Consider the following 25,773-nt stretch of genomic DNA (forward strand, 5'->3'; position numbering starts at 1 on the left):
ACAGCACTCAACAAATATTCTTTTTATTATTGTTTATGTGAGCCCACGTAAGTCCTTTGGAGAATACATAAACGTCCCATTGTTATCACGCTGATGGCCCTCCGGGGAGCCCCCTCTCCAGACCTGAGCCCACCCCAGTGAGGTCTCAGGCCTGGCCAGCCTCCCCGCTCCCCTCATTGGACAGGAGGCTCCTGAGTGCGCCATGACAGGACCGTTCCTGCTCCGTCCGCGGCGTGTGGCCCACCCACCTTGGCTGTCCAGGCCGATGTCCATGACGCCGTGCTTGACCTTCATGTGCCGGCTCAGGTTGCCCTTGAGGTTGAACTTGCTGGAGCAGTAGGGGCACTTGAAGGGTTTGCTACCCGCGTGAAGGTGCATGTGGCCCAGCAGGTTGTACATGCGGTTGAAGGACTTCCCGCACACCTAGAACACACCCCGTCCCAGCCCGGCCTCGTCAGCCTGGGGGCCCGTCCTCCCCCGGCCCCCAGCCGCTCCCACCTCCATGCCTGGGCCCAAATCGCATCCACTTTGTCCTTTCCTATGTGACCCCAGAGGCCGGGGACTGGGCCCCTCCTTGCAGGTCACCGTTCCTGCGGGTCTGCCCCACACTCCCCGAGCTGAGGCTGAGACCCAGGGCTGGGAGCTCTGACAGCACTGAGTCTCCGGCCTGGGCTCCTTCCCTGAGGCTGCACCGCGCCCTTCACCCCCGCCCCCAGCTCTCAAACTTCAGGGAATTCCCTGGCGGTCTAGTGGTTAGGATCCTGCACTTTCACTGCCAAGGGCCTGGGTTCCATCCCTGGCTGGGGAACTAAGATCCCACAAGCCTCAGTGCGGCCAAAGAAAAGCAGCCAATTCAGTAGCTTGTAGGACCTCAACCCTCACTGCCCACCCCTCAATCCCCAGAGCTCAGCAGTTTCAGCCAACAGGGCGGGGAGCGGCCCCCCCTTGCCCAGCCTGGGTCCCGCCTCCTGTGATCACATGCTGGGACCACTTGTGAGCAAGTCTTGCCCCGGGGCTGAGGGTCCGGTACCTTGCATTTGAATGGCTTCACGGGCGAGTGGACAATCATGTGGGTCTTGAGGGTCTGCTTCTGCACGAAGGTCTTGAAACAGATGTGACACTGGTAGGGCCGGACACTGGTGTGGATCAGCATGTGCCGCTTCATGTTAGCCTGCAGGGTGAACTCCCGGCCGCACACCTCGCACTTGAACTCCTTCACGCCCTGTGGGGGTGGGGGGACGGGGGGCAGGCAGGAGCCATGGTCAGGACTGCACGGTGGACACAAGTTCTGGGAGTGTGTTCGTGCGGACCTGAGCATCAGGGCTTCTGGGAAACGACTTCCTGCTGCGGGCCGTTTCTTAGTCTCTCAGTCGCGTCCGACTCTGCGACCCCATGGTCCCAGTGTTTATTTCTTGGCAGACACTGTCTCCTGTGTGTGCTGGCTTGACACAGTGAAGATGACGTGTGTGACCACCAGGGGGCCCTGCCCTTGGGGAGCTGACTTCGTGATGATGTGTGCACTGCATACACTGAGGCTGATCACGGGAATGTTTTCAATTTTATCAGCCTTTGATTTTTGCTTTCTGCTTTTCTTAACAGTATTTTTTATTTATTTCTTTAACACTTTGTGGACTTGTGGGGATTTTTAAGTCTACGAAGAGAGGAGAAAGATGGCAAGTACACAGCATGTGTACTTACCACTCTCTATTCTCATCACCTAAGCTCCCTGCAGGCATAAATAATCAATCATCTGGTTTTATGGCCGAGGCCAGATTCAGCTTCAGAATCCTTCTTAACATTACAGTCTAGGTAGCTACACCAATTGAAGGGAGGAGCATGTGCAATGAAATCTCCAACCATCTCTGCTGCAGCAGAAAAAGTTCCCAAGGGGACTTCCCTGGTAGTCTGGTGGCTAAGACTCAACGCTCCCAATGCAGGGGACCCTGGTTCGATCCCTGGCCACGGAACTAGGTCTTATATGCCATAACTAAGACCCAGTGCAGCCAAATAAATAAAAAGTTCCCAGGGCTGGGACAGGCTGGATTCTTGGCTTGGCAGGATATTTCTCCCCTACTCACTGCAATGTCCACTGTGAGAGACAAGGACACGAGTTCAACCTGGAGTGTCTCTAAGGCCACAGTTATGGGGAGTGGTAGCTCTATGCACATGCACATTTTGGTCAGTCATGTTCAACTCTTTGCGACCCCATGTACTGTAGCCTGCCAAGCTCCTCTGTCCATAGGATTTTCCAGGCAAGAATACTGGAGTGGGTTGCCATGCCCTCCTCCAGGGGCTCTTCCTGACCCAGGGATCGAATCAGAGTTTCTTACGTCTCCTGCATTGTAGGTGGGTTCTTTACCACTAGTGCCACCTGGGAAGCCCCAGCTCCACGCACATTCAGCTTCAAAGTGTGAAGCTGCATTGGGTCTTAGTTGTAGCACATAGGCTCCAGAGCACACAGGCTCAGTAGTTGTGGCCTGTGGGCTTAGGTGCTCCCTGGCTTGTGGGATCTTAGTTCCCCAACCAGGGATCAAACCTGCGTCCCCTGCATTGGAAAGTGGATTCTTAACCACTGGACCACCAGGGAAGTCCCTCACTCCCTTCTACAATGAAATAGATTTAGTATTTGTTTAAAAGAGAGTCACACGCTTTTGACAGCCTTGTGTAATTATGAGAGGCAAGGGGAGCCCTTTGTGTTCTTGAGCATCTCATCTACTTCCCCACGGCATCCTGGCCTCTCTCTGGCCTCGGTCCTCCCAGCTGTGAGATGGAAAATCAGCGATTCTCCAACTGTGCTCCTTGGGTCCTGCAGGGATTCTTCAAACACTTCAGTTCAAATGTTTTAAAATGAATAGAGTTTTACTATTTAAAAAACTAATTTCAGAGCACCTGGGACACTGGGGCTGAAGCCCCTGCAGAGCTCCAGGCTTGTGGCCCAGCAAGTCCCCCAAAGTGTTTGCTGTTGACCTAAGGGGGCCCAGCAGGGTGGCAGATGTGTCCTCTCTGCTCAACTGCATCTGAATTGCAGGTGTCAGGATTAGGGAGGAGAAACCACATTCAGAAACATGTCTTTGGTTGTTAAATAATATCTTAAAAAAAAAAAAAATCCCCCAAACCACATACACACACAAAAACCAAAATCCAAATAAACAAAAACTAATTTCAATTACATCTTTTTCCTAACACTCATCAAAATAAAGCAGAGACATCACTTTGCTGACAAAGGTCCATCTAGTCAAAGCTATGATTTTTCCAGTAGTTGTATACAGTCCCTTGGACAGCAAGGAGATCAAACCAGTCAATCCTAAAGGAAATCAACCCTGAATATTCACTGGAAGGACTGATGCTGAAGCTGAAGCTCCAATGCTTTGGCCACCTGATGCAAAAAGCCAACTCATTGGAAAAGACTCCGATGCTGGGAAAGACTGATGGCGAGGTGAGAAGGGTGCGACAGGATAAGATGATTGGATGGCATCATTGAGTCCATGGGGCATGAATCCGAGGAAACTCTGGGAGATGGTGAAGGAAAGGGAAGCCTGGCGTGCTGCAGTCCATGGGGTTGCAGGGAGTCGGACATGACTGAGCGACTGAACAACAACAATGTCAAAATAAATATAACAATAAAAATAAGAAACATTTGGGACTTCCTTGGTGGTCTGTTGGTTAAGAATCCGCCTGCAATACAGGAGATGCAGGAGACGTGAGTTTGATCCTTGGGTCAGAAAGATCCCCTGAAGGAGGAAACTGCAACCCACTCCAGTATTCTTGCCTGGAGAATCCCATGGACAGAGGAGCCTGGAGAGCTACAGTCCACGGGGGTTGCAAAGAGTCGAATATGACGCAAGTGACTGAGCACACAAATATTAAAAAAAGAAAGAAAGAAACGTACCCCACCTAAGTGGTCTCATCCAGCACTATGGGAAGCCCTGGATGAAAGCTCGGCTGGAGGAAAGAGCAGAGACTCAGGAGGCCCTGGGGGGATGTGGCTGGCAGGGGGCTGCCAGGGGCCAGGTCTGGCCAGGGTGCTGGGTGGCGCACAGCGCCCTTACCTTGTGGGTGAGTGAGTGCTGCTTGAGGTGGTGGATCTGGCTGAACTCCATGCCGCACTCGGTGCACACGAAGGGCCGCACGTTCTGGTGCTTGAGCATGTGATTCTGCAGTTGGCTGCGGTAGTGGAAGGACTTGTCGCACTCCAGGCACTGGTAGAGGGTGGGGCCCTGGTGAGAGGCCAGGTGGCGCTTGAGCTGCGTCAGCGTGGAGAAGTCCAGGCCGCACTCGACGCACACGTGGCAGCGGCCGCTCTCGTGCTTCACCTCGTGGGCCTTGAGCTCGCTGGGGTAGGCGAAGCCGCGGCCGCAGAAGTGGCAGCTGTAGGGCTTGACCTCTGAGTGCAGCAGCATGTGGCGCTTGAGGTGGCTGGTCTGTGTGAAGGCCTTCTGGCACACCTGGCACTTGTGTGGCCGGGTGCCTTGGTGCGTCAGCAGGTGCGTCTGCAGGTGGCTGGGCTGCTTGAAGAGCTTGCTGCAGTGCGGGCACGAGTGCGGCTTGATGCCATTGTGGCCCAGGATGTGCGTCACCAGGTTGTACTTGGACGTGTAGGACTTCTCGCACATGCGACACTGCCAGCGCTTCTGCCGGTCGCCGGCCTCCACCAGGTACGAGTCGTCGATCTGCACGTTGATGTCCAGCCGGTCCAGCTGGGCCTTCTTGTGGCGCTCCACCGTTGAGCCGGCTGCGTCTGCTTCGAACTCGCCTGCCTCCTGCCACACGAAGCCCTGCTCCGGCTTCACGGGTTCCGGGGACTCCATGGTGGGGGGCTCGGGGTCGCTCAGCGGGGGCAGGTGCGGCGGCTCGAAGCCGCACTCCACGGGCAGGGCCTCCGGCCTGGGCAGCGCCATGCTGGGCTCGGGGAAGGCGTCCCGGGCCGGGTCAGGGAAGTGGGGGTCGAAGGGGGCTACGTCCAGCTCCGGCCGCGGGGCGCGGGGCAGGTGCCGCAGTGTCCGGGGCTTGCGGCTGAAGACGCTGAGGTCAATCATCTTGACCGCACTGCTCTGCACCAGGGCCTCGCAGCCGCCGCCAGCCGCCTCGGCTGGGGCCTCCGCGGGGCCGGCATCCTTATCGTCGCCGCCGGGCACCGACACCTCGTAGACCTCCTCCTCCACCTTCTCAAACTTGACCTTGGGCACCAGGCGCACAGGCGGCCGCGTCTTCCGCCGGGTGTGCTTCTCGAAGGCCGCCTCCACCTCTAGCACTTCCTCCTCAGCCGGCTCCTCCAGGGCCCGCCCGTTGCAGGCCAGCTGGTAGACGTCGGGGCCCGGGGCCCGGGGCTCCCCTACGGCCGCCCCAGACAGCTCTGGCCCCAGGTCCGGGTAGAAGGCTTCGGCGCTTATGGTGGCTCCAAAGAGCTCATTTTCCGAGACCAGGCCCAGCACGGCAGCCTGAGCCAAAGACAGCACCACCACGGCATCAGTCTGTGTCCCTGAGTCCATGAAGCCCTCCATCCCGTGGCGGCTGGCTAGGAGAGCATCGCTGCGGGAAGAGAACGGAACATGAGCACCGCCAGCTCACGGCTGCCAGACGGACAACAGAAACACACTCAGCGAGGGCTCACCCAAGTCTAGTGTGTCTGGCCCTGACGCCTTTCTATTCCTGCCTTGGAAACAGGGCACAGGGTAATTACCGGGAGCCATGACACCCTCTGTGTATCTAATCTTTGTTCCCAGGCCTCCATCTCCCTGTGGGGGTCCTGGGTAAGTCCTGCCCCCTTGCTGGTCTCAGTCTTCCCATCTGTGAAATAGGGAGGCTGGGTTTCCCCAGTGGTACAGGAGTTCCCAAAAGAATCAGATCCAAAACGGCAAACACTAAAGATTCTGCTCTTTTAAAAACCGATGTTAAAAAAACCCATCTTTACTCAAATGAAATATATACCTTGTTCCCACACACTGGCTTTGTGGCCAAGGTATAATTAATTTTACACTGATTTTGAGACTGTACAGTGAGCTGTTAAACAATTGTCACCATTTGCTTGGCCATGTGAATGTGGTGTTTTGGGTTTTTAAATATATTGGGCAAGAACAAGGCAACACACAAGAATAAATTAGGTGCCGAGGCCAACCTCAGACAGCAGTTACCACCTGTCGGCCCTGATGCTAAATGACTGTGCCTAGCACAACAGGTCATTGCTCTTGATTAGCTAAATGTTACACATTTAACCACCTAAGTTTACACCAATTAAAATATGGCTTGTGTCTGATATGTAACCTGGAATTTCATGAAAGATCTGATTTGAAAGAAGGAGTCTGTGATGGCTAACAAGTTGGAGAAAACTGGCTGAAGTGAATGCTAAAACTAGCTCCCAGCTTCACAGCCACATTCTCTGATCCAACAGGTGTTTCTACAAAAGCCACTGAGCCCACCTGTCCGGGTCCAAACCTGGGGCATCGGCTTCCTGCCTTCTTAGGGGATCTGCCACACCAGTGCCCTCTGCGTAGCCCGGCCTTTGCACGGGGTTCTCCCACCCAGGTGCCCTTTCCCCAACCCCACTGAGCTCCTGGCTCCTCCCACCAGCTCCCCAGGCTTCCCTGAAATTCCCCCAGTTCCTGGTGCTTCCCAGCTCTCCCTGACGGCCAGGATGTGGGAGGGCCTCCTCCCTGGTCTGGGGTACTCATCAGATTGTACCCTGCCCCCCTCCTCGGTGCCCAGCACAGCACAACAGAGGCGCTCCATAAGGAAGGGGGAAGACAGGACTGGGGTGGCTCCTGCCTGCCTCGCCAGCTCTCCTCCCAGGGCCAGGGTCAGGTGCACGGTGGCCCTTTCCTCAGGAAGCAGGCTCCCGGCCGGTGTCTCCCTCCCCCCAACAGGCCAGAGGAGCTTCCCCTTCCTGAAGCCAGCTAAAAATAAAATACCCCAGAGAGGAATTTTAGCCTCCTTGAAACGGACACTAAAGATTAAACCATTAAGCTTAAAGCAGGGCTCTCATGGAAGGGGTCAGATGGAAAGAAAACCTCTGGAACAGGCTGGGGGTCGTGGGGAGGGGGGTGGCTAGCCCTGATGGAGAGCTCGCCCTCCCACCGCATGTTGTAGATAACTCTCAGCTGGGAGTCAGGCAGCCCAGCCTCAGGTCGTACCCCTGTCACATACAAGTGACTAAGCAAAGTCACTTCTGCATCTCAGTTTCCCCATCCAAGAATGGGGGAAGGGGACTTCCTGGGGGAGGGGGGGTCCAGTGGTTAAGACTCTGCATTCCCAATGCAGGGGGGAACCCAATGCAGGGTTCCATCCCTAGTTGGGGAACTCTAAGACCCCCCCATGCGGCATGGCATGGCCAAAATAAATAAATAAATAAATAAAATTAACTGGACCTCCAGGGAAGTCCTCAAAGAAGCAGACTTTGCGGATGAAAACTACAGACCTGAGAGATTTCTCCATTCTGGGGTCCCAAATTCATCAAAGGTTTGGGTGATTCTACGTCAGCCTCTAGAGACTAAGAACTCATTTGATGAGTGCAACAAATAATTTGCTAAATCCCTGCTCTGGGTCGGGCCCTGTGCTTGGAGATGAAAGGCAATGAGGTCCCCTGTAGTGTCCAGAGGAGACTGCTGTGCCCACTGCAACCACCCTGCCTCCCTGTGCGGGGAGCCTCACTGCCTCGGAGGACAGCAGCCCATCTGACCCAGCGCCCAGCAGCGCCCAGCGGCAGCTGTGGACCTGTAAAAACAAGCAGCTCAGCACTTTTTCCAGACTTCCCCAAAGGCAGGGCCAGCGGAGGGGAGGGACTGAACCTCAGCGGTGGAGCCTGTGCTGGGACTTGGCCTGGATTCTGAATTCAGATCTGGACTTTGCCCGTTTCTGGTTCAGGCTCATCCTGACATGCCCTGAGCCTCAGTTTCCTCATCTCTGCCAAGGGGGAGGTGATGCCCGAGTCCTGAGGTGCTGAGGACATGAGATGAGTATGTTGGCAGAGATGTTAATCCCTCCCCTGTGCTTTTCTTTCTTTTCCCCCCAAAATCCCACCTAATTTATTTTTAATTGGAGGATAATTGCTTTACAATGTTGTGTTGGTTTCTGCCATACAACAACATGGATCAGCCTTAAGTATACAGATGTCCCTTCCCTCCCATCTCCCCACCCCATTCCACCCCTCTAGGTTGTCACAGAGCCCCAGGTTGAGCTCCCTGCGTCATATAGCGAATTGCCACTACCTGTTTTACCCATCGGGATGTATGTTTCTAGGCTACTGTCTGCAATCATCCCACCCTCTCCTTTCTACAAGTCTGTTCTCTACGTCTGCGTCTCTATTGCTGCCCTACAAACAGGCGGATCAGTGCTATTTTTCTAGATTCCATATCTCCTGTGCTTTTCTCCAGGCCCCAGTCAGCACCCTCTTCTAGCACCTGAAGGGAACGGGAGCAAAGAAACCCAAACGTCACTCAACTGGCAGACGAGGGCTTCCCAGGTGGTGCAAGGGGTAAAGAACCCGCCCGCCAATGCAGGAGACGTGGGTTTGATCCCTTGGAAGAGGAAATGACAACTCACTCCATATTCTGGCCTCGAAAATCCACGGATAGAGGAGCCTGGAGGGCTACAGTCCATGGGGTCGCAGAGTCAGACATGACTGAGCACACACACACACATTGGCAGATGGGCGCCTGCCCGTGGAAGCACATGTCTGGGGTGGCCCCCCATGGGGAGGGTGGTCATGTAACATTCCAGCCCTGTTAGGAGCCACCTTCTAAGAGCAAAAGGGCCACTCCCAAGGCTCACACCAGGAACCCAGGGGCAAGCTGAACCTGCCCCCAGCCACCATGCATCCCCCCTCCCACGGAAACAGGCTGGTGGTTTTACTTTGGGGCTGAGGACCACAGCCCGTGCAGGGGTGTAGAAGGGGACCTGCCCACAGTCCTTGCTCTCGAGGGGTTTGTGCCCAAGTGCGGGGACACAGAGCTGCCAACAACTAACCACAAACACGGTGACTGAGTGCTCAGCAGGTCCTAGGCAAGCCTTTTAGTCCTAAAAACAACCCCATGGGTGTGGCGTGGGGGTGGGGGGTAGCGGGCACCGCACTCCATGGCCCAGGAATCCGAGGTGTAAGTAGTAAGCTCAAGAGTGCCCTGGCAGGGGACTTCCCTGGCAGTCCAGTACTGAAGACTCTGTGCTTCCAATGAAGGGTGCGTGGGTTTGGTCCCTGGTTGGGGAACTAAAAGACAAAACAGTGCCCCGGCAGCAAGAGCAGCATTGGGTCAGCACCTGGGCCCATCCAGGCTCGGTAACTGCAGCTCCGCTCCGCCGTCTGTGCAACCTGGGAGGTCACGTCTTGGCTCTGAGCCCTCCGTCCTCAGGCTCCCATGAGCCAGCAGGAATGCATGGGCAGACCCAGGACAAAGGCGAAGCCTCAGACCTGCTCCTGTCTGGCTGGTCCATGGCTCCAGCCGGACTGGGAAATGGGGGTCCCCTTCCAGGGCAGCTAGAGCCCCTCTCTCCTTGGGTCTCCACTCAGAAAGCACATCTTCCTGGGAGCCTTGATTAACCCACCTGCCAGTCAGGCCCTGCTTAACCGACACGTATCACCCTGTAAATACATGCTGAAGGGGCTGAGTGTTCACTGGGGCAGCCAGGCAGGCTGTGTGTGTGTGTGTGTAGGAGGAGCCGTGTTGGTTGAGACAGAGGCCCGGGGAAAGAAGACAGAGGGAATCTAATTCTCCTGCATTTCCCATGCGTGTTCGTCCGCCTATCACACATGGGGCCGGGGGTTGGGAAGCTGGGGGCTTTGCAATGCGGGTGCCATCATTCCTCCTCCTCCTGGGCCATCTTTTTTGCCCCCCCACCCCCCCAGGTCCTTCTCACAGGCCACAGCCCTCCGGTTTTAACATCCTGGCACGGGCTGCCCAGGACAGGAGGCGCGCCCCACCTGTGCGCCAGGGCGGGGCCACCACTCCCAGGGCCCTCTTGTCATCTGCCTGTGCCTTCTTGCAGCACATGGCTTCTCAGGGCAAGGCCTCTCTCCCACCTCTTGTGCTGTGGGCTCAGAACAAAAGCTCTCTACAGTGTCCCAGAGAAAGGGGAACTCAGATCGCCCTGGGCTCCACACTGCCTTGGGCTGTGAGATGAAGGGCCGCCAGGGGAGCAGATGCGGCTCGGCCTCCTACCAGGACACCCTGGTCCCCAGGTAGAGAGAAAGGGAATGGAAAAGGCAGGGAGACAGAGGAAACAGAATCACTGCTTGATTGTAGTGTGAAGACCTGCAAGGAGAGTTGGGGGGAGGGGGCCACAGCAGAGAGGGACAGAGAGAGGGAGAGAGAGAGAGAGGGAAGGAGGGAGGGAGACGCTGTGGAGGCCAAGAAACAAAAGCAGGGGAGGGGGAGAGGAAGGAGGAGCCTGCAGAGGGGGAGGGGACTGTGCCAGGGACACCAGAAGCCCAGGGCTGTCCTATTTTCCAGGGCTTAGTGTCACCCCCTCCCAGGCCTGAGGGCCACGCCAGCCCCTGGGGAAACACACAATCTTATTCCCAGCAGGAGGCCTCCCCCACCCCCGGCAGGACCCCAGGGCCCCCAGAACTCTCACTGTTGCTTCATCTATTGCTGTGCTAAGGTCCCTGTAAAACACTGACACATGCTTGTCAAATGAATTAATGAGTGACTTGCTCGGTGATCCTGGACAAAGTCACCTGGTCCCTCAGGGTCTCAGTTTCCTCATCTGTAAAGTGGGCACAAGCGGCTTCTTGGAAACTTGAGGGCAGGTTAATCCTTGGCTTACCTGCCTGTCTTCTGGGGTCCCCTCCCCAAGATGGGAGCCCACTTTCTCTCAGCCGCACTGCTTTAAAAGCTCCTTTCCTCTCATGGAGACCCCCACCTTCACGCACCAGGGGAGGGTCATGGAGCTCAGGGCCACCAATGTCCCCGGGAACGAGACAGTGGGGCAGAGCAGTTGAGGCCTGGTCTTGCTTGGGGCTGTCAGGACAGGAGCCATTTGGAAGGAAGAATCAAAAAGACTTTGTGACCATCTGGCTATTCTTTGCCTCACTCTTGCCACCAGGACATCTCAAAAACCAACTGAAGACACAGGAATGCTCTGGGGCTTTTGCCCAGTCTTGGGATGTCACTCAGTACCCTGTGACCCATTACCCTCAAGATGATTTTTGAGGGTCTGCTCCCTGACACAGGCCCCACAGACCCCTGGGCTCCTGCTGGAGAGACAGGTTCTCACCGACTCAACACACTGCCAGGTGCTGGGTACCATTCTGGGTTGTGAAGATACAGTTGTTGCTGTTGTTGGTTCAGTTCCTAAGTGGTGTCTGACTCTTTAGACCCCATGGACTGTAGCCCACCAGGCTCCTCTGTCCATGGAATTCTCCAGGCAAGAATACTGGAGTGGGTTGCCATTCCCTTCTCCAGGGGATCTTCCTGACCCACGGATTGAATCCAGGTCTCCTGCATTGGCAGGAAGGTTCTTTACCACCGCGCCACCTGAGAAGTCCGAGGATATGGTAAGAAGCATAAGTTCCCACACCAGGGGCAGCTGCTCTGAGCAAGCTCAGTCGAAAACCTGAGGCACCAGGAACTTTGGGAGGTGCAGCACTGGGCTCAGGTGGGTACAGGGCCCCCACAGAATAGTCGCTGGGTCCCGAGAGGCTGAACTCTTGAGTGGCGGGGACAGGACCAGTGTCTGTGCCCAGGGAGGGGAAAAGAGAGTTTCAGGTATGAAAATGGCTATTTAAAAAAAAAAAAAGCCACTCACAGGACTTCAACTTAGAGCAAAACCACCCTCTTTAGTTTCCTCTGTTATCCCCCTCTTAAGGGTAAACTCTGCTCAAATCCCATGAAAGGAAAAGGAAGCGAAAGCAAAGGCTGGAGCTTTGTGCAAACCTCAGGGCTCCTTGCTGCAGTCTCACTTCTGTCTGGCCCACAAGGTCTCACTGGACTCTGGAGCTGACAAGGCGGCCGGGGTGGGGGTGGGGTGGCCCAGGGGGAAGTGTCCGAGGCTCTTCCTTACAGGAGTCTCTCTCTGCCTCAGCTTCCCCTTTTTTCTTGGACAGATTTGCTAAGCCCTGGCTCCAGAGGTCAGAGTGACTGGGCCGCCAACACAGGACCACCAACCCAACAAACCACAGGAGGGCCCGATGAGGGGAAGGGACTGGTCCAAGGTTACACAGTGAGATGCTGATGAAGCCCAGAAGCCCATCCTCAGCCAAAATCTACCTGACCCTCTTTTAAAGCTTCCTGTATGTCTACATCTTACACACACACAAATATACACAGTGCTGTTTCCTACCTCAGGGCCTTTGCACAGGCTGACTCCCCTGCCAGGACTTGCTCCTTCCCTCCCACTGGGTGAATACCCCTTCCTTCTTTAGGAATCAGGCTTTCCAGGTGGCTCGCTGGTGGAAAAAAAAAAAAAATCCACTTGCCAATGCAAGAGGCGTAAGAGACTCAAGTTCGATCCCTGGGTCAGGAAGATCCCCTGGAGAAGAAGATGGCAACCCGCTCCAGTATTCTTGCCTGGAGATTTCCCTGGAAAGAGGAGCCTGGTGGGCTACAGTCTATGGGGTCACAAAGAGTTGGACACAACTGAGCAACTGAGTACACACAGCACACACACACACAGGCACGGCCTCCCAGGAGATATCCCTTTGCCTGGGGGCAGGGCGAAGGCCTGTTCCACAGCCCAGGAACATTAGGTTAATTTTACATGTGTCTAGGCTGGGTGCCCAGTTGTTTGGTCAAACAACAATCTGGATCTTCTGATGTTGTGATGTCATGGTTGATGTGATTAACATCTACAATCAGCTGACTTTAAGTAAGGCAGATTACCCTCCCTAACATGGGCAGCTCTCATCTCATCAGTTGAAGTTTTCAGAAAAAAAAACCTCAAAGTTTCGCCAGAGAAGAAGGGGATTGCATATCACAGAAATCCTGCCTGGGTCTCCAGCCTGCCAGCCTGCCCTGCAGATTTTGGACTTGCCAGCCTCCACAACAGCATGAGCCAATTCCTTAAAATAAATCTCCCTCTCTGTGTGTGTATATATCCTGCTGGTTCTGTTTCTCTAGAGAATGCCAATACGGTTGCCGTGATTCACAATTGTATCTGTTGATGGGCCATCTTCCCCACCAAAGGTCCAACCCATAGGACGGTGACTGCAGGGGACTGTCCAGAGAGAAAGACACCAGGCTCCTCTGTCCATGGGATTCTCCAGGCAAGAATACTGGAGTGGGTTGCCATTTCCTTCTCCAGGGGATCTTCCCAACCCAGGGATCAAAACTGTATCTCTTACGTCTCCTGCACTGGAAGGCAGGTTCTTTACCATTAGTGTGACCTGAGAAGCCCCAAAAGTCCACTCAGTTGTGTCGGACTCTTTGAGACCCCATGGACTGTAGCCCGCCAGGCTCCTCTGTCCATGGGATTCTCCAGGCACAATCTTGGGCCCACTCTCAATTCAAACTCTTCCAAGGGCAGAGGTCCTGGCTTCACAGGGTCCGACTGGCACTGCCTGATGAGAGCACTGGTGCCCGTGCCAGTTAAATCAGAATCTCTGCCTCTGGGGCCTGGATATCATATTTCTCCAAATCTTTCCAATTCACTCTGATTCTCAAAATGAGTTAGTAAGAGCTGATGAGCACTCACACATGACCTGGGCCTGAGGGTGAATGAAGAGTGCCCTCCCATGGATGTTGTAACGCCTGCACCTGATGGGCCCTTCCTCCCCACTCTGAGGGGTCCCCTGCCCAGACCACGGCCCCCACGCAGCACAGCCATGCCTACCCCTCACCACAGGCGGTTCATACAGGAGCTGAGACCACTGGTCTGCTCCTCCTCACATCCCAGATGGACTTAGGCCATGGAGGTTCCCGTCTTGGAAGCACAGCTATACATCAAGCCTTAAACTCTCAAGCAAACCCTTCATACACAAAGGTGCATGTGAGGTGAAGTAAGGCAAAAACTCAGGAGGCAGTGACACAAAGCCAGCTGGAGCCAGCCCTCTGAGGAGGAGGGGGTGAGCACGTCTGGAGAAGCAAGGCTGTGCACTCCTGGGGAGTCCTGGTTCCTGAATGGTGCCAGCCCCTGCCACCAGCCTGGGGAATCCTCACTCACCCTTTTGTCCTGAGGAAAACTGAGTGGGTTCCTGATTCTCGTAGAGAGTGCCTGTGACTCTTTGCGACCCCACAGACCACAGCCTGCCAGGCTCCTCTGTCCATCGGATCTTCCAGGGAAGAATACTGGAGTATTCTTGGTTGCTATGTCCTCCTCCAGGGATTTTTTCTGACCCAGGGCTCCAGCCCCTGTCTTCTGTGTCTCCTGCATTGGCAGGCAGATTCTTTACCACTGAGCCACCTGGAAGCCCTTGTAGAAATGAGCCCAAAATAACAGGGCATCTAATTAACTGCCAAGGACAACACTGAGCTGCTTATAGAGCTCCACACAAAGCACAGGCATCCTCCTCGGGTACAGGGGTGACGTGTGCCTCTGATCTCAAGTCACTGGGTCCCCAGAAGGCCGTGGGCTGGGGTTCCTCTGGCCTGATGCCTTGCTTGCCACAAAGAAAGCTAGGTTCTCCCACAGCAGGAGAGTGGCCTTACTGAAGACCCCTCATCTTCAAGGATGGTCTTGGAATCTTCATCAGTAGGGTTGGAAGGGCCTTTGGGGACACTCCTGTCCAATGCTGTCATTTTACAGATGTGGAAACTGAGGCCCCAAGGCTCCCGTCCCACAGTGGGCACCAAACTTAGAGCTCTCGATTTCCAGTGCATTTCCATCCACCCACCCATCCATCCATCCATCCACAGCAAACATGGCAGCCGCCCCAGGCTGTTGGCTGCATCAAGTCCAGACACATCACTAAAGACCTAAAAGAACTTGCTCGATTGGCCCTTGCTTACGTGGCAACTTCATAGCACTGCTTGTCCCCTTATTCATCACCCTCCAGCCATGTGGCTTCTTATTTTCTTTAACAGATTCACATGCTGTTCCTGCTGCCTTGAATGCCTTCTTGTCCCTCATCCTCCAGCCTTCAACTCAGGCATCTCTTCCTCAGGAACCTTCCCTGACCACCCTTCTCCCTAGCCAGGTCTGGTCCCCCAAGTTCTAAGTCTACTACTTACAAGTTTACAAGTTACAAGTTTACTACTTTTCCTTTCTGGGCTTTACCACAATTTTTAATCACAGATCTAACTGTGTAATTATTTGCTCAATGTCTGGTGCCCCAGTTAGACCACAGACTATGAGAGGGGAGAGAACATGTCCATGTATCCACAGCACAATCCTCAGAGAGCGCACATCTAGAATGAATCTGCTGCGCCTTTTGAGAACATCCATGTTCAAGTGTGAAGAAAAAAAAGAGAGCCCCTTGCTGAGCCCCAGGTGGACACCCCCAGGTCTGTGCTTCTTTTCCCTGAGCTCCGGGAGCAGTCCCTGTTCCCAGGAGAAGGAACGCCAGGCTTCATGTTTCTGCAAGGCTCTGTGTCTTTTCTCCAATTCCAGAAGCAAAAAGCAAGTCTATTCTTGAAACAAGGACACTCATCTGGCCCCAAAGATCACCACTGTAATGTAACAGGGAAAAACAAACAAAACTTGGGCTCAGAAGTTCACGGACAAAGATAAGAATCACAACTGAAGGAACATCGGGAGCCTTTATTGGGCTTGACCTTTGTCAGGTCCTGTGATGAGCATGTGCAGTCTCCAGGCTTCCAGGCAGCCCTCTTGGGGAAGAGAACCATTTCCATTTTACAGTTGTGGAAACTGAGGCTTAAAGAGAGACAGTCCCTGATAGGTAGGGCAGGGCAGACCCCAGCTGGGCCAGCCCCAGGGGCCCAGGCCCAGCTCTCTCCACCCTGCCACCTTTGGGTGGGGATGAGCTTTCTGGGTCGGCTCTTATTTCCTTGCCAACCTCGGTTTCTCCACGCTGGGGCCCAATTCGGACCTGGGAGCCCCTCACAGCTTCCCTTCCTCCTCTCCAGCCTTGTCTCAGGCCCCTCCCGCACTGAGCCCTCAGCCTTCTCCATCCTTCCTCTCCCTCCTTCCGTTTCCGTGGCAACCCCATCCTCTGCTCTGCCACTCGGTCCTGCGTTCCCATCTCTTTCTTCCCTCTTTCATCTCTCCCCTCATTGCAGTATATAGCCCAAATCCCCTTCTGTCCTTTGCTTCTGGTCTCTAGTCCCTTTTACTAGCCTTTTTATCTCTTTCAATATTCTCTTGTCATCTCAGGGCGACATTTATTTATCTCTTGCTAAAAAGAAAGAGAGAGGGAAGAGGGGAGGGAGGGAGTGAGAAAGGGAGGGAGGAGAGAAGAAAGAAAAAGGAAGAAAGGAGAAAAAAGAAACCCTATTTCATCAGCTCTAGCTATCTTTCCAAGGGCTAGTCTCAGACCCCAGAATGGACCCCCTACTTTGCCACCAAGCAGACCCTCTACTGACCTCACTAACCCCTGGAGAAGAAAATGGCAACTCACTCCAGTATTCTTGCCTGGAAAATCCCATGGACAGAGGAGCCTAGCGGGCTACAGTCCATGGGGTTTCAAAGAGTCAGACATGACTGAGCACACACGTGACCACAGGGAGGAAGTAAACACAGGTGGGGGGTGTCCAGGGGATGAGGGCTCACTGGGAGAGGGGGCACCCTAGGGGGCTTGGCCCTGCTTCTCTGAGGTCAGGCTAGGGGAGGCCCCTTCAGGAGAGAACAAGGCTGGACCCAGACTCAGGGGTAAGCGGGGCCCAGCATCCCTTTGCATCACTGTCCCAGCAGGAATTCACTGCAGTTCAGGAAAGGTCCACACATACATGGCCCCACACCCCACACCTCCTCCAGGCCCCACCTTGCCTTGTGTGCATGTATGCATGAGACACAGGGCCTGTCCCAGTCTGCGGCCTACAGCTATACTGCGGTACCTAGCTCCCCTCATTCCAAACAGTGAGATTCACACCCACTCTTCATAATTCACTCTTCCTCATGATCCTAAATGGCCTCTGAGCAAAGGCGACACCGACCGGTGGGGACTCTCTGGCACACGTGTCTGACTCTGCAGTGTTTTTGACCATGCCGAGTGGCACGCAGGGATCGAACCTGTGCCCGCTACAGTGGAAGCGCATGATCTTAGCCACTGGACCACCAGGGAAGTCCCATCTCCACAGCTGAAGACAGAAGTAAGGGTTGTCAGTTTTTTCCAACTTCTTTTTAGCCGCCATTAATTAAGCTTATACTACCGTCCGGGCGCGCAATCCTAGCCACCCCAGGGAGATAGGCATCTTTATTTTCATTTTACATATAAGCCAACTGAGGCTTGGGAAAGCCTGTTACTTCTCCAAGTCACCAAGCCAGTAGGAGGTGAAGGTGCGTTCGGAGCAGGTTACAATCATGCCCCCTTTTCTTTTCTTCTTCCTATGTTCCTGGGAGGGGAAGGTCATGCGATTCCTGACCCAGACACCCCAGCCCCTGCCTTCAACACAAGAGAAACAGATTTACCACCGAAAACAAAACAAGCCGATCATAGCTGGGGCCCCAGTGTCTCAAAGTGACAGAGAAAACCAGGGAGCTGGTGGAAAATGGTATCAAGTCCCTTGGGAAACCAGAGCCACATGGAGAAGAAAGGGGCCCTAAAGACCCCTTTAGGAGTCCACGGGCAGCTTCAGGGTCTGCTGAAGCTGAGCTGTGTTGTGGGCCAGGGAGGAAGTATTGGTGGCCACGAAGTCCTGGGGCTCAAAGGTCCTTCGGGAGTAGCTCCTACCTGCCCCATGCGAGCAGCTGGCAAGGCCCAGCCTCAGGACGCAGCAAGGCCCAGCGATCCAGGCCTGCCAAGCCCAGGGAGGTGTCAATGACACGACCTCTCTGTTTCTCCCCTAAAAGGCGGGCTGAGCACATCAGGAAAACCAGGAGCAGGGCCCAAGGAGGAAGAGATGGGCAGCAGCAGAAGGGGAGGGGAGGCATAGAAAGACAGCCCCTTAAGGCTTCCCCAGTCGGTTGCTCAGCTGCTAAAGAATCTGCCTGCAATCCAGGAGACCAGAGTTCGATCACTGAGTCAGGAAGATCCTCCTGAAAAAGGGAATAGCTGCCTACTCCAGTATTCTTGCCTGGAGAATCCCATGGACAGAGGAGCCTGGCGGGCTACAGTTCATAGCATCACAAAGAATTGGACACGACTTAAGTGACTGACACAGAGGGAAAGGAACCCAACTCTCAGTCTGGCAGGCCTAGCCTGCACCCCCATCTCTGCCACGGATGAGCTAGGTGACCTTGGACAAGTTCCTCAACCTCCTTGGGACTTGGTTTCCTTGTTGGAAGACAAGGAACAGTGATATGAAAAGGATCCACCGCACACTGAGCCCTTCCTTCACGCCAGGCTTTTTTGCCTGATGAGATCATGGGCAGAAAGCATGACACCCGTTTTTCTTTTCCCTATGGTCACACCACGCGGCATGTGGGGCCTTAGTTGCCTGGCCCTGAACTGGAAGGGTAGAATCTTAACGAATGGGAGGCCAGGGAAGTCCCAAGCGTGACATCTTGATGACAAACCCACGTTACAGAGGAGGCAACCAGGGAATAAAGGAGTAACTCACCCAACTCACCTCATCTAGGATACACATGAGAGGAGTAAGTGAAGTTTGGGTTTCATTCTTGGGTCTAATTTAAGTGCTTAAAAAAAACTTTTTTTTTTAATTTTGGCTGTGCTAGGTCTTAGTTGTGGCATGTGGGATCTTCAGCTGCTGTGTATGGGCTCTAGTTCCCTGACCAGGGATAGAACGCTGGCCCCCTGCATCGGGAGCGCAGAAGTCTTAGCCACTGGACCACCAGGGAAGTCCCTTAAGTGCTTTTTCAGGCAAAGGAAAGAAGGGGAATACAGGTTTCCGTGGGGGATGGGTTCCAGGCCCCCAGTGGATAACAACATGTGCAAATGTTCAAGCTCCTTACATAAGGTGGGTAGAACAGTCAGCCCGCCTGTGCTGTGTTTGATAACAAGGCTGGTGGTGCACAGTAAGGAGCTGTTGCTTCTGTTCTCATTCCGCTCATCATCCACGCCCTGGGCCAGGCTGGTGGGACACGCAGATCCCACTCTCGGGGACCTCACATTTTGGTTTCAGAGATAAGACGAAGAACCACGAAACAGGAGAGGAAAAAAGCACAAAAAGCATGGGGTACCACAAAAAGACAGAGCAACTTTGCTTTTTTTTTTTTAAAGGTGTCGGGAAGATTCTTGCAAGTAAATGGGCACTTTGGGAGTCAACAGACTCCACTGGCTGTGGGGTCTGGCTCCACCCCGTTATATACTGGTTTGGGGCAGCCTCAGGCCCCCCCATCTGTGACACAGGATCCCAGTTTCCACTTCCCAGAGCTGAGCCCATTGGTCCAATGAGCATGATCTACGGGATGCAGTACACAAGAGAGGGGTTGGGACAGTCTAGGAAGAAGAGAACCTGGCTCGGAAGCCCCCACCCATCTCCCCATCTGATGCAGCGAGAGATGAAGGGAAGGGAAAAAGGCAGAAGAGCAGCAGGCAGAGAACGTGCTGAGGGCCGAAGACGGCCAAGGAGGGTGGCCTGGCCGCGGAGCCCTCTCCTCGCTCACGGCAGCCGGCATGACTCATCCCGGGCCTCCAGCCCAGCAGCGTCCCTGGCAGCGTCTGCCGATGCTCTAATCAACATTTATTTTGCAGTCACCCACACACCCAAGTCGAGTACGGATTTATGCCAGGAGAGGAGTAAAGAATGCCTCTCTCATTCACGTAATGCCTTCATGTATCTCCGGAGGGGAGGGACAGCTGGGGAAACATTCAGCCCGAGACTGTACACACGCAGACATGAGATGCACACGGCCGTCCACGCAAGCCACCGTCAGCGGCAGTACTGTGCCAGGTCTCTCTTTAGTCACCTAATGACCCGCACTGCCGCATGGTGAGCTGTGGGTCGGAACCCACGTGAGGGGTGGACACCTGCAGTCTGGCCAGGAGGATGAAGGTGGCGCCAGGAGGCAACCCCTGCGACAGGCACACGTGAGATGAGAGGTTCGGGGAGACTGCGGAGAGAAAGCAGGGGAAAGAGGCTGGAGCCACAGGATGGAGGCGACACAGCCAGCCCCCGACGGGTCTGCACTCTCCCAGGACTGACGGGGGGTGGGGAACCTCTCACCTGCAGGCTGGAGGAGAGGTGGGTGGAGGACCAGAGGGCCTCTGGGGTGGGGGGGTCACCCTCTGGGGTGACCTGCCAGAGGGCAGTGGGGTGGGAGGGCCTTAAGGGCAGGGGGTCCACAGACATCAGAGGAGAAGGTGGCCAGGGTGGCCGGCCTAGCCCAGAGTGCAAACCAGTTTCCTTTGACCTGGATCATAAAGGATGACACTGAGGCACTTTAGAGCAATGGTCCCCAAGCTCTTTGGCACCAGGAACTGGTTTCATGGAAGACAATTTTCCCACAGACAGGAGAGGGGTGGGCTGGGGTGGGGGTGTGGTTGGTTTCCAGAGGATTCAAGTGCATTACATTTACTGCATACTTGACTTCGATTATTATCACATCCGCTCCACCTCAGATCGTCAGGCATTAGATCCTGCAGGGTGGGGACCCCTGCTTTAGAAGACCTCACCTGCAGAGTGCCAAGCTGTGGACCACCTGTCCCCAGGCACTAAAATTCAAGTGCATGTGGAATGTGATGCAAAGGCCAAATGAGTTTAGTGGAGGCGACTATTATAAACCAAGCAAACGTCTGGCCTTCACCAGAGGTGTTTGCGGTGGACTTGAGGGTTTCCTCAGCACACCACCTGCTGTGGGGACAGCCTGTGGGGTTGAGGTTCCTCAGAGAGGGCCATGGTGGAGGGCAGGGTGGGGCCCCACAACGGAGGGCGGCAGGAGGGCCTGGAGTGAGTCAGGCCACTTCCTGGTTGTGAGGCCTTGGGGCAAGTTGCTTCATCTCTCAGACCCTCAGTTTCCTTAAATGAAAAAGGGAGTGACGGCTTCCCACAAGATGGCTGAGATCATGTGAGTGAAAATACCTGGCACAGGTGCTATCATTTGATAAAAAGGAAATTCTTTATTTTTACCATTGCACTATATATAAACACACTATATAGTTCACCCACAGCCCCAAAATATTTGATATTTTCTTGTGTGTTCAGTCATTCAGAGTGAATGACTCTGTGACCTCTATGGACTCTAGCCCACCAGGCTCCTCTGTCCATGGGATTCTCCAGGCAAGAAGACTGGAGTGGGTTGCCATTCTCTTCGCCAGGGGATCTTCCCAGGGATCGAACCCGCATCTCCCGCACTGCAGGCGGATTCTCTACCGCTGAGCCACCGGGGAAGCCCGATACTTTCTTAATATCACTAAACATATCTGCAGTAAGACTTACAAAGGAGTGGTGAGTACATGAACATTTGGAAAAAGCAACTATTTTAAGGGACAAAAAGTAACCGAATCAGGTACACGGAGAGATGCTGGAACTGAACTCAGTCTTGAAGGAAGTTTTCAGCTCCAGTTCTGATCCACACAAGAGTCCCTTGGTTGCTGGACGGGGGTGGGGTGAGGGTCTCTTGGGACGTACCATGGCGCCCTGGGGAGGTGGGAAGTCCTTTCCTGGTACACCTGGAGAAGCCCTTGTCAGATGCCGGATGTTTTCTCTTTTCTAAAATTTCACAACTGATCGGGGTGGCTCAAAAGACCAAGTTTCTGGGAATTCCCTGGCTGTCCAGGGGCTAGCGCTCTGTGTTTGCATTGCAGGGAGCATGGGTTTGATCTCTGATCGGGAAACTAAGATCCCTCAAGCCACACAGCACAGCCAAAAAAATAAACAGATAATTTTAAAGAGAACACACTTCTAAAAGAATGACAGCACCCAACTCTCCTCTCACCAGAATGCAATGTTTCTTTCTGGGACCACTGGGCACCTTCTTAGTCTCAATGCTGCCAGCTGGGATGACCCACCCTCAGCAAACAGCCCCAACAGGTCACAGGGTGAAGCAGAGAGTCTAAGACACCCCCCCCCAACCCCATGCTGGCCTTGATTCCTTGAAACTAAAATGTCCAGGAAGCTTCTTGGGTGAAGACTACGCATACGCACATGTGTGTGGGCCAGAGCCAAGGGTTACACTCCTTCCTGCACTGTAGCCATAACTGTTCAGAGTCCTGGTTCAGGAACACGCGGGGGCTCCTCCAAACACCCCCAGATCTGAGTGCCAAAGTGCACGATGAAACAAGTTCTTTGGGGACCCAGAAACACAGGCCGGGCAGGGGAACAAGCACACCTGCTCGTCCAGGCAGAGCCCTTGATGGTTTACAAAGCTGTTTCTGGGCACGATGCCACTGGGTCCTCCCCGCCCGGTCTGAGCAGCCGTCTGTATGGGCAGCACCTGTGTAGGCAGTGTTCTTATTCCTGTTCGACTGGTGGCATAATCCTGATGTTAGCAGACTGGCTGGCGGTCCTGAGAACTCAAGTGCCAGCCTGTGCCAACTCTAAGAGCGTCATCTAATTTAATACCAACTACAGCCCCCATAGCACAGCACATAGTCTGTGTGGGGCCTACCAGGTGGCGCTAGTGGTCAAGAATCCGCCCGCCAATGCAGGAGACACAAGAGATGTGGGTTCAATCCCTGGGTCAGGAAGATCCCCTGGAGAAGGAAATGGCAACCCACTCCAGTATTCCTGCCCGGAGAATCCCATGGACAGAGAAGCCTGGTGGGCTACAGTCCATGGGGTCGCAAAGAGCTGGATGTGACTGAGCGACTAACTCTCCTCACTCTTCACTATATAGCCAATTGTGTTAGTTGGGTACCCAGGCTAACTTTGTTGGACTCACGAACAAACTGGACTTAAGGAACACGCTCTCGGATGGAACTCATTCTTATGTAGATTTACTGTAATTTAAAGACGGGTTGAGAAGTGCTGGTTTAGAGCTGAGCCTCTGGAATCTGAAGACCTGAGTTCAAATCCCACCTGTGCTTCCTCCTATCCCCTGGACTCTTTCTCCTGATTAAGGTGGGGCTGGGTGCCAACAGTACCTGCCCTCAGAAACGAAAACACATAAAGTGGGAACCCAGCAGCCTGTTCGCTACTATTATTAGCATCCGGGAATTGGCCTGGGGCCACAAAGCGACTTCCTAGAAGAGCCAGCTCCTTGTGCCAGGTCTTGAAGGGCAGACTGACCAGCAGGCCCTCTGCCACCCTGGAACAGGGGGTGGCTGGGGGCCCCAGGAAACCTGTCTGTCTCTGAAGCCTGATCACTTTCTTGCCTCTGCCAGGAGCGAGCTACCTTCCCGGGCTCCCCTTTCATCTCCAGGCCAGGTGCTGCGGCGCCTTAATGGGGTGTAAGAAGATGTTTTTGCTCAAACTGGAAAAACCTGATGGGCAGCCAGGCTTGCCCTGGCAGTAGGTAGTCTTAAGGGCGGGTGGGGCCAGGGGGGCTTTGGTACCCTTCGCAGCCTGTCCCCAGAATCTCGGCTCTGGGAGACCCTGCAAGAGATGGTGTCTGCTTGCTGGGTATCTCCATCCCTTCGCTGGAGCACAAACCCCTACTGTCCCCGGAGGCAGGGTCTGCCATCCCCACTCACAGCTCCTCCATCTCAGTCACCCAGACTTAGAGGCAGAACACAGCCCAGCCCTTCGGAGCCCCAGGCTGTCCTCCTCCTGAGGGTATGTTGCCCACTGAACTTGCACACAGTAGGTGCTCCACCCGCATCTCCTGGATAAACCATCCCTCAGGGGGCATTCAGATCCACTTCTCTGATATTCCTCCTCCAGTGAGCCTGCTCGTTGTCCCCACCCGTCCTGCTGTCCCGCCCTGCTCGGGCCACCTCTGTGCCTGGTGGGACTGACTTGTCCTTCCACCTTCCTCCCTGGATGCAGCTGGGTCCCTGCCCTGACCGGCAGCGGCGGCTCCATCCAGTCGTGCTGCCCTTGGCCTCTGCTTTCTCATCCTGCAGGGGTTCCCTGAGAGAAACCCTCTTCCACATGCTTCAACACTCCATCAGGCCCTGCAGCGCTCCGGAGCTGTCAGGCCTTCGATCGGTCACACCTGTCTAACCCTCAGGGCTTGCTCGGCTGCCTGGAGCAGTCCACTGTGGCCAGACCCCTCCTTTCTGCTGTTCCAGGTTTCCAGCCTCCTGTGCAGGTCTCCAGGGCCAGCTGAGGCAGGCCCACCGGCCCTGAGGCCGGGACCACCCGAAGCCACGCCGGAGAGCCTGTGATGCTGCCTGTGATCGCTCGGCCTTCCCCCTCACGCTCAGCCCTGGTCCAGGTTCCCACGGCCTCCCCGAGCCCTCGCCTGGCCAGGGGGGCCAGGCTCCCACACAGAAGGGAGGTCTGGGGGCTCTGCACCCACCTCAGGTCCTCCCGTTTGCACAAATTAAGGCACACTCTGGGGCCAGGCAGAGAGGGAGACCATCCCCAGGGCTGTGTCTGCATCCTGATGACCAATTCATTGTTTCTCAGCGAGAACCACCTGACCTGTGATGAACAGCTCCCTCTTGTCTGACGGAGACCCTTCCCTCTCAGAACACCCTTCCCTCTCAAAGCGAGAGCCCAGAGGGAGCCGGTGTCCTGCGTGGTGGTCCTTTTTCACACATCTAGAGCACACGGGGCGGGGGGTGGAGGTTTATTAAAACCTCCATAGTCTCCCTTCCTCAAATAAACCGACTTCTCTGCTCATCCCGGTCCTTGAAAACAGAAGCACTATTCAAAAATAAAAAGGAAAAAAGAATTTAAAAGGGGGGGGGGCGCAAAAAAGAAAAGGAACTGAATAGAAGAAGAAAAGGGATGAAAAAAGAGAAGGAGAAGCGGGCAGTCCCCGAGGGAGCGGGTGAGTGCTGAGAATGAAAGGCAGGAAAGTGAAGGGAAGGAAAGCAGAGATACAAAGGGGGAGAGAAAGACAGAAGCTTTGAAAGAAAGAATGTTCCAGTGTGAATACCGCGTGCAGGGGAGAAGGGGGTGCTTGAAAAGGAACAGCCCCGACGCAGTGACCCCTAATTCACAGAAGGTGCCAATCACCGGGACAATGCAGACCCTTTCTTCTTTCTCTTTCTCTCCTTTCCGGGCGAGAGGGAGGGGCTGGGAACCGCAAGTTAATTCCTAAAAGTAACAAAAAAATAAATGCAGTTTTCCTGGAGAAGCATCAAAGGGTTGCTTTAAAGGCTTCCCCCCCAAAACTCACTACACTCACAAGAGAAGTGCTTCTTCTCAGGGAAGCAGGAGGCACAGGCCGGCAGCCATCAGCTTTATTTCAGGGTCAGCCTCCCCTGCCCCAGGCCCGGGTGAGCGCAGGCCGGGAGAGCCCTGGGCCATGACACTGTGAGTGAGGCCCGACCTCTGCGGTTCTGGGCCCTCTTCATTCTCCTGTTTTGGTCTGAGAGTTGAAAGCCCAGGTAGGAGGACCAAGGAGGAGGGTCTGAGAAAGGCAGCTGTTCTGGCTGGAGGCCAGCTTGGGGCCCGAGTCTGCTCAGGAGGCAGTGGGTACCAGTGGAGGGAGGGACAGTTTGAATGGGCCCTGGGATGGGGTGTCCTCTCCTGGGGCTGCCTCAAGGATGTGGCTGCCTGCTTAGAGGGTGAGAGGGTGGTGGTTTCTCCCTTTTCACTGGCTGCCAGCTGTCGGATCAGTGTCCTTCCAAGGGAGGGGCCTCTGTGGACATCACAGATCAGCAACTTCCCTGGGCTGGCCGAGACCCAGGACTAAGAGCCAAGTAGGTGCCCCGGACAATCCCAAGTCCCTCTTTCCAAACAGGCCTAGATGTGGGCTCTGTCCTTGCCTCCCTTCTGCAGACAGACATCAGTTATGACTGGGTGTCTACTGTGTGTGGGACTCGTGCTGAGCTCCGGG

The 25,773-nt window shown here is 54.7% G+C and overlaps 1 protein-coding gene across 6 annotated transcripts in view; it reads right to left on the reverse strand.

Annotated features, from left to right (window-relative positions):
• Positions 1–25,773, reverse strand: part of ZNF710 (zinc finger protein 710) — a 74,739-nt gene that overhangs the window by 7,585 nt on the left and 41,381 nt on the right. For 2 of the 6 annotated variants that reach the window (XM_081547030.1, XM_081547032.1), the window contains exons 2-4: positions 4,050–5,529; positions 1,031–1,222; positions 10–423 (exon numbers count right to left, since the gene is read on the reverse strand). In XM_081547030.1, the coding sequence (XP_081403156.1) occupies positions 34–423; positions 1,031–1,222; positions 4,050–5,501 (2,034 nt within the window). In that variant the 5' untranslated portion in view covers positions 5,502–5,529 and the 3' untranslated portion in view covers positions 10–33. Of the gene's footprint in view, positions 1–9; positions 424–1,030; positions 1,223–4,049; positions 5,530–14,085; positions 14,285–18,891; positions 19,044–25,773 lie in introns of those variants that run through there. The other 4 variants (XM_081547028.1, XM_081547031.1, XM_081547027.1 and 1 more) reach the window with 4 other exon arrangements.

The sequence above is a fragment of the Giraffa tippelskirchi genome, chromosome 12, assembly GCF_054371585.1.
Source record: "Giraffa tippelskirchi isolate mGirTip1 chromosome 12, T2T-mGirTip1v1.2.pri, whole genome shotgun sequence".
Taxonomy (NCBI): domain Eukaryota; kingdom Metazoa; phylum Chordata; class Mammalia; order Artiodactyla; family Giraffidae; genus Giraffa; species Giraffa tippelskirchi.